The 8,812-nt window shown below is 38.6% G+C and overlaps 1 protein-coding gene across 1 annotated transcript; it reads right to left on the bottom strand.

Annotated features, from left to right (window-relative positions):
- Positions 1-260: 260 nt before the first annotated feature.
- LOC122655087 (probable ADP-ribosylation factor GTPase-activating protein AGD6) lies at positions 261-8,276 on the bottom strand. The gene is made up of 5 exons (XM_043849327.1): positions 7,616-8,276; positions 6,068-6,189; positions 4,733-5,626; positions 1,652-1,741; positions 261-983 (listed from the first exon to the last, which is right to left on the bottom strand). The coding sequence occupies exons 1-5, from the start codon at positions 8,274-8,276 to the stop codon at positions 615-617; spliced, it is 2,136 nt and encodes a 711-aa protein (XP_043705262.1). The 3' UTR covers positions 261-614.
- Positions 8,277-8,812: the final 536 nt, after the last annotated feature.

The following is an 8,812-nucleotide window of genomic DNA, read 5'->3' as shown; positions in this document are numbered from 1 at the left end:
ACAATTGCTTGTCTTCTAGATGAGTCTCCTCACCTATTCCTCTCAGTTGTAGTTTGCAGTTCTTCCAAATGTTTCTGTCAAAGACAGTAAGTGATTTTAAAAAGTATTTCTATCTTCAAAACTAATATGTCTCAATCAACAGAACCTATTGCACATCTTAACCTGGACCAAGATGATATTAGTTTTGGTATTCTGAGTTCTGTCACACCTCAAGAAAATGGGGTACATTAGAGGGCAAGATTAGACAGTAAGTGATTTTAAAAAGTACAATTCAAATATTTACAATCCATTGTTACATATGAACAAAAAAAAATATACAAAAATTGTGAAATAAATGAAGAGAGGGTAGAACTATGCAACTTGTTCAATTTACAAAATGTGCAAGTAACAATGGGGTGCTTCCACTTGTGAAACCATATCTTATTCTAACTTAAGAGAAAAAGTGAGTTTCTTCAAGTACCAGTAATCCTACCTTTCTAAATGGAGCAGCATAAGCAACAAGAAAGGTAGGCAATCACTGAAAGAACATGTTCTTGGTTCCTATTCAAGAACGACCCCCTCCTCAATTCCCCTTCTTTCCCAAAACAATTCCGAAAAATGTGGATTGTCTTTCCTCAGTCCCATCCAACCCAAACTTCATCACTCTGGTCTTTCTTGGAAAGCTCTTCAACATCTTTTTTGCTGACAGAAGCAGTAGATACTGGACTGCCCCCTTCCCAGTCATCCCATCCTTTAAAAGACGCCTCAACATCTTTACTGTCCCCATGATTATGTTTGGCATTACCATCAATGGTCTGATTCACTCCTATGCAGTCATTTTGTTCTTCTTTTCTCTGTATTCCATCTCCAGCATATTCCTCCATCTTTTGAGATGCCATGGTCATTACATCTTTCATAATCCCCCAAGTGCTCTGTCCAAATTCTGTGGTCCTCAGAGCTACCACATTCACAGTGTCATCATACCCATACCCACCTTCTCTCACCTGTTAAGTTTTTAATTTCTTCAGTAAACAACAGTATAATTTTAAGGCATGGAATTCCTGCTCTGGTGGGTCTAGGAAAAATCTCTAGACCGGTACATAGTTCTGCCTCTTGGCATCTCTAATGAGGCCCAAATTTTGGGTACAGTTAAACCCCTAGGTCCACTTCTTACATGTCAAGTTTCGGTCAAAACGGAATTTGGCAAAATAGAGCTTTGAAAAATCAGGACTACGAGAAAGTGAAAAGTACTGACAGTAGTGGCCAGAGTACCAATAGGTGCACATGGGCATACACGATGCATGCCAATAAACGGGAGGGTATTTAATTGAGTTAGGCTCTGAAATTTTACATTTTAGCTAATCCAGATTATTCCTGTCTATCCAACGGTTGGAATGGCCACATCACATTTCCATGTGGCGCAAATAGGTGCAGTGAACTGGGTATTCTTCCTAAACCCCTGCGGGGGGCGGGGGTGTTTCCATAATATTATAATGAATTTTATTGTCCTAATCTTAACTTTAGCAAAACTAAAGGCAGATGAAGAAAAGAAGCAGAGAGAAAAAGGAAAAGGTAAAAACCAGTTAACAACTTGTTTCTACGCAATCTAGTGTGTTAAAATTTGACAACAATGATCAAACATAAGAGACAGGAGATCTATACTAGTAATCACCTTTGAAGTAAGCTCCTGGGTGCCTGCTTGGACTGCATTGGCTGCAGACTGTACAGCACATGATGCAACCAAAGACAATTGACCAAAGCCCTGACAAATAGCAAAAAACAAATGCAATAAATGAGTTCAGCAGAAAGGATAGCTTTCTTGTGTAGCAGAAGGATGTTGTGTATAGCATACACATAGATATACAATGTAAATGTTCTATAAATTTTTATTGAACAAGATTAGTAAGCACAGTGCAACTGCAAAAGATACCATCATCTTTAATGGTAGCTCCTAATCCAAAATTTTATTTTTTTTTCATATCAGGAAAGAGCATCCTGCAAAAGATAATAAACTTGCAATCAAAAGCAGTTGAAATTGGTAGCAATCGGATTGCGTGAATCATTCTACAAAGAGAAAAACCTCTGCGGCTAGAAAGTGAAGGAAAAAAAAAAGGAAATTTATAAAATCTTCCCTATAGTCTACCGACATTTTGTTCTTAAAATAGTTACAAACTGGTCATTGGTTTTAAGCACACAGCGTAAATTGGAGGAACCCATGGTTAATTATGTGTTGCTTGGTTTGTTAATTCTTTATAGTAGAATGTGATTGGCATTCATTTACACATAACTTCATTATTTCTTGTAAATTCAGAATGGACTCATTTTGTAGAAAGGGTTCAGATCTTTCCTATGTTTTGTATTGTGTTGCCCACCCAAATATAACTCCAATGGCTTCAGATATGAAGATAGAGAGAGAGAGAGAGAGAGAGAGGCTTTTATTTTATTTTTCCTAATTTTGGTTGGTGAAAATTTTTCTTCTCATTTGCTAGAATTTCAGGAAGGGCAATATTGGAATTCAAAATTAGGCAGCTGAGAAAGTGTTGTATGAGTTTAGGAATTTGGGTGTAGTTGTGCATAAGTATTCCACAAGAGAATATCAGTAAATATAACTATACTTTAGTAGAACCATTGAAATTTTCCCAAAAATGAAAGGTCTGTACAAGTGCCTGTCCTTAATATGTTTGCGTGACACTCCTATTTTTTTCGAAGGAGCACACATGTTTTCACAAAGAAGGGCTACAGTCTAACCTTTAGTAGTTTAACCAGAGTCCCAGACAATCAGCAGAGTTACAAATTCAAATTTCATTTCCTGAAGATGCAAGCTGAAGTATAAACAAATATCAACTATGGGTAATCAGATTCGAATACTTATATCCATGCAATGTAACATAGATTCGTAGGATAGGACTGGTGTAGTAAGAGGATCTTCTCTGAAGTTCTTATAGAGGATCCATTTTTCAACGTATCTAAAATACAAATAACGATGAATAGCAAAAGTACAGCATTACAAGATCAGATAACAGGCCTCTACTTGGTCATTTTATTAGCACGTGGAATCTTCTTCTAAAGGGAGTTCAAGCAAAAGACCCAGTAGAAATTTACCTATGCCTTAAAGCAGAACACTCTGAATCCAAGTTACTTTGTGCTGAAAATTCTCATGAGGTTAACAGTTGGATAAGAGAATTTGAAAGAAGTAATAAAAAACGAAAGGAGATGGAGGATTCGTTTAATTGTGGGAAGAAACTGCATTTACAACAAACCATAATCTTCTGAAAACTAGGGGAATTAACCACTAATAGAATCATTGAGTTTTTCTGAAGAAAGCTCGTATCAGGAATAGAGTATTTTTGGTAATACAATATGCAAGAGTTTTATCACAGTATTAATTCTAAGCAATGGATTAATCTAAAAGAAGAGGTTTTAAGTTAGCTGGCAGGGTCTCTTCGCCGACTACCTTGCACCTGTGTCTTTCTTGTGATGTTGCTATCTTTAAGATCTGTAGATGTTGACAACAGCCCCTTGATTTGCAGTTACAAGTTAAAACGTTGTCCATGATCTTTTTCATGAAAGGTATGTCCAAATGCTTCACTTCCTCATAAGAATTTCCAATTCAAGCCACCCAAGTGAAAACCATAAGAGGCCACTCTATCTGTGCACATCTTCATTCTAGATCTCAATTGTGAAAACCATAAGAAGCCACTCTATCTGTGTACATCTTCATTCTAGATCTCAATTGTGAAAACCATAAGAGGCCACTCTATCTGTGTACATCTTCATTCTACATCTCAATTGTCAACATTATCTCTCTCCTCCACCACAAAAGACATTCTCTTATACACTACTTATGTAGTTGATTATAATTCTTATTTTGGCATACATGTAAGAGTAGGCTGCGCCTGACTTTAACCATAGTGTGTGGATTTCTGCCTCCAATTGATATCTTTTCCTTTGTAACCATTGCATTTAACATCCTTTTAGCTCCTAAATTTGGTGGTTTCTCTACTTTTCTTGAAGCCTCTCAGGTTCAGTATCTTAATTTTTGTTGATTCTGTTTCCAAAGCTCTTGTCGCTACACTGCTCTTCCTTTAATTCTGAAATTTCTCATGGAACCTGAATGTAGCCATGGCATAACTTCCCATTTCTCCTCCTTTTAACTTGGGCAGTCCAGAAGCATCTTCATTTCCTTCCTAGCCTCACTCATCAAGGAAAATTAGATGCTGAAAAGATCACAAAAATTCTAGGGCTTCAAATGCCTATTCTACTAGAAGCATGGATACATTAAAATAGCTAATTTCTCATAACTAACGAAAGATGGAATGCAGATCAGACTCATTTTTATTGGATCCTAGAATGAAATTAAATTTACACAATCTTGGAATTCTAACCAAGAGATGAAGTTATGATATACAATTGGGAGGGGAACAAATGCAGCCATAACAATGCCGACAAGAAAGTTCAAAAGGCAAGTACCTAAGAGCACCATCATCTATAGAATAAATGATCCTCAAATATATACTATACCCTTTAGATACACATAATTCAAATTTGAAGTTATCCAGCAGAAGAACTGAAGCATTCCGACCCTAATGAGGTAACCAAACGAAAAGCATTCAGAAGCTCTTGCACATTTTATCTAAAAGAATTAAAAGTCGGTGTAGTTGTAAGGTTGAAACATTAACATAATAAATAAAGGGAACCAACAACGGGAAGGAGAAAGCGATAAGGATTAAGCAAAAGTTTCTCCCCTGCTTACCTGCGAAACCGCTGAAACAGTATCCGCAAACATATCCCCATGGGAACTGGTCCTTGAGATTGGTCGTGTCCCAGTCCCAGTTGATCCAAACCCAACATATTTTCCTCCTTGAGAAGGCGGAATGCCCTCTGGCCTCCCCTCATTCTCGGTAACCTTCCTGGCGAAAAAGCTTTCCTTGTTCGCCGCCGAAGCCTGCACTTTCCCATGGATATCCTGCATAGACCAGGATCGGCTCGGACTAGTCACCCCTCCTCCAGTTCCTGTGTTCGTGTTTGTAATGGAATTGAAAATTCCAACGGATTGATTCCTCCGCATACTATTCTGAAGATGATTAGAATTACCGCCATTATCGTCCCATGCAGACCATTGCCAGTCGGAGACGGAATCATTGGCGATACTGCAATTGATTTTATTACGATGCTTGGCTGGATTGGACGAGGGTGCGGGAGAGTCGATGGGGACGACAGGGGGCTCGTGCCAGGGGCGATCGTTGGCGAGGGTTTGAATCTTGTCGCGGAAGAGAGCGGCGGCATTGGAACCGTATTTCAAGGGAATGTCGGTTTCCTTGAGGATACCACGTGCGCTGAGGAAGTCATTGAGAGCTTGGTTGCCACCTGGGTTTGATTCCATCTTCTTCAGCTGGAGCTCCGACCACGAATCCATCGTCACGGAACGGACAAAGCTTAGGTGAACGCCCAGGCCTCGGTGCTTGCCAGAACAGTCCAGGCACATGAAGATCCCATAGGATAACGACGCCCATTGTGGGTTCTTCTGCGAGCAATCAACGCAGGTTCTGTTCTCTGGCAGGGACTGCAGCTGCCGGAGACGCCGGGATGCCATTGCCGTTGCGGTCGACGATATTGAGAGAGAGAGAGATGTGATTTGGTCGTTGTTCTATGGTTCCATGGCGTGGGAGTTCCCTCCTTCGATAGTCAAATTTCTTTCTTTAATTTCATTTCAGTTTCAGAATCAGACGTTGTGCATTTTTGTGTGAGAAGGAGCGGAAGGCGGGGCTAAGTTTTCGACTTTCCGTTGGTGGTGGTTGAATACTTGAATTCAATGATTTGCTACTCAGAGTCGACTCTGGAGGCGTTCACCCGGACCGGATCGGCCCAGCCTGAATTAGTAAACCACACACACTAGTTTAGGGGTACTTTTGTCTTTTTATTTTTGGGTTGTAAGCTCCACACCAGAGTGACAGTGGGGTATAGTAGGGTCAAATTCTCGACCTTCCCTAAACAGATGCTGGAGACCCCATTGAGTTACCATTGAACTAGAAGCTCATCCTCTAGGGGTACTTTTGTCATTTGTGTTACTATGGTAATGTGAAATTACTTGCATGTCTTGATTGTTGCACAAAATCCTTCTGCACAGGCTGCGCCGTGGACGAAATTTTGTTGCTACACTTGTAGCAATAATGTTCATGCTACAAAGGTTGATAGCCAAGAAAATGGGATCTTAAAGGATATTTTAGAAAATACAAAAACTTAGGAAGATATTTATGAACCTAAAGGGGAAGTGAATTATTTCATTTTCATGGCTGTCAGTATTATAGTAGGACTACTCTTACAAGTGTAGCAGCTAAAAAATTTTCCCAGACCGTTGCCCACTAGGTTTAAAGGATGAATTGCAAAATTACTTATCGAAACTGAGTCAAACCGTTTCAACTAGAACCGCTAAATTGTTTAAAAAATTGGTTCGATTTCGATTTAAAAAAGTAAAACAGTTTGATGTTGGTTTTAAGAAATGAAACCATTTAATTTAAACGGATTAGAACCGATAAGCTATTGAACGAATTATACATAATTAATTGATAATAAAAAATAAAAAAACTGATTAGTCTTGGCAGTCTATATATGATTTCTTTTCTTTTTTGAAATTGATTTAAACCATATTTTAAATTGCCTTTTCAGCCTTAGATGTCGTGGTTCCGAAAGCATTATATTTATTTATTGAACTTTAAAAAAATGTTCATTTCCAATTGGGCCCAAAATCGTACTAGAATCAACAATAAAAACAAAATAATAAAAACCATTTAACTGTAGACATTTATTAATTAGTTTTGATTTGAAAAATAGGAATCATTTAATATATGGTTAATTTTTTATTTATACACTTCACTTTTGAGCCAAATCGCTTAACCTAAGTTAAACCGATTAACACCTTTACTACTAGGTAGGGGTGTTTAAACCCTAGCATGAACCGACCCAGTATAGCATGAACTGAATCGAATCGATCCTAGTTTTGAATTGGGCTATTACACACCTAAAACCAATTTAAACCGAAACTGGATGAAAATCAGACCGAAATAGAAACCAAATTGATAGAACCCAAAAACTCATTAAAAACATATTTTTTTCCATTATTCTATATACATATTATATATACGTCAAACAGAACCCAAATTAGACTAAGCTGAAACCAACCCAATAATAAACCAATAAGAACCCGAAACTAAAAATCGAATCTAAACCAACCAAAACTGTAGCCTGCCTTATTGGTTTGGTTTCAGATTAACCATTAAAAACTGAAACCAATTCGACCCAATTAACCGACCGGCGTTAGGCATGAATCATAAGTGTCATGACAATAATGTAGATTTTGACGAAGGTTGGGCCGATTCGGGTTGGGTCATCCATCTCCTTCACCCTTCCCCTTATGGACATGAGCTTCTCTATCTATCACCACAAAACGGCATATATATTTGTTGATGATGATGATGATGATGGAAGTTGTCCCAAAACCAATTTGTACCTCAAATACCCATTGATAAGGATCGCTTTAATTGGATAGGCAACAAGGGTGGTTTTGATCTCTCGGTAAGCGATATAAGAGACATACAATGTTGAAGCAACCCATTCGATCTTGATCTGCTCGTCTCACCTCGCACAACCAAATCATCATTATCAACATCTCTATTTTTGTGGTGGTCTTCCTCGATCCCGGCAGTTGGAGGAGGAGGAGGAGGAGGAGTTGTGGTGGTGGATGAGGAGGAGGAGGAGCAGGCATTGGCAAAACTAAGGTCGATGTTGACGTTATCTCCACCGACGACGACGGAGACCACCGCCGGAGAGCGGCAAAGCGGGCAAGTTGAGTGAGAGATGAACCAATGATCAATACAAAGAAGGTGGAAAGCATGTCGACAAGTAGGCAGCAAACGTACCATCTCCCCATCCTTCAATTCCCCCAAACACACCGCGCATTCGTTCTGATCCTCACGAAACAATAATTCATACCCATCTTTCTGCTTGTAAGCTAAGACTGGGATGGACTGCAAGACCTTATCGTCCACCCCACCCAATCGCTGCTGCTGCTGCGACTGCAACTGTAACTGTGACTGCGAGGAGATGGATCCACGCCTGTGGCGTAGACAGAATCTGATAACTATAAAATGGTAGAGCAAGAGGGCAAAGGCTGTGGCTATGATTCCAATGGTAGATATAATTAGGGGAGTAAAGAGAAGGTGAGATTGTTGTTGTTGTTGTTGCTTTGCTGGTGATGAATCCATGTTGTTGTTATTGTTGTTGTTGTTGAGATTCTCCATATTCTTCCATTCCATATCATCTAATCTATAAATAGAAATAGATAGATGTGGTCTCATAAGAGTCTTTCTTTATATTGACTTAAAACTCCTAAAATAAAAGGAGAAAAAGAAACCAGACATTAATTTGAAATTCTATACGGCGCCAAACCTAACCTAACCACAGACACGTACTGAGTTTTTAATGGAGACTTCCACTTTCTTACTTAGCTAGGGAAGGGAAAGACTTGGATTTTACATATAGGTTGGTGATTACGTGACGTTGGCAGATTTGGGTTTTTTCCAAGATCCAATCGAATTAAGTGGAATGGAAATATGGACCGTTCGTAGACTCGATTTTATTTTTTAAGACACAAACGATATATATATGTATATTTTAATTTTTCGTTCTATTTAATGCATTTGGTTTTTAATTTAATTTGAAGTTTTCAACAGTTTCGTGGATAAGTGTATGGCTTGTTCGATTGCCACCTGCTCAACACTTGCCATCAAATCAATGGTGAATCATTTATATGTATAAATTATTCCAATTTTTTTAT

This window comes from Telopea speciosissima, chromosome 3 (genome assembly GCF_018873765.1).
Source record: "Telopea speciosissima isolate NSW1024214 ecotype Mountain lineage chromosome 3, Tspe_v1, whole genome shotgun sequence".
Classification (NCBI taxonomy): domain Eukaryota; kingdom Viridiplantae; phylum Streptophyta; class Magnoliopsida; order Proteales; family Proteaceae; genus Telopea; species Telopea speciosissima.
This window is presented reverse-complemented; position numbering and strand designations above follow the sequence as displayed.

Coding starts and splice junctions, on each gene's coding strand:
- LOC122655087 (XM_043849327.1), bottom strand. CDS start 8,276: ATGGAGAATCTCAACAACAACAACAATAACAACAACATGGATTCATCA. Junction 5,627..6,067: donor GCAACAATCAAGACATGCAA/GTAATTTCACAT, acceptor ATGGAACCATAG/AACAACGACCAAATCACATC. Junction 984..1,651: donor CCCAGGAGCTTACTTCAAAG/GTGATTACTAGT, acceptor AAAACTTAACAG/GTGAGAGAAGGTGGGTATGG.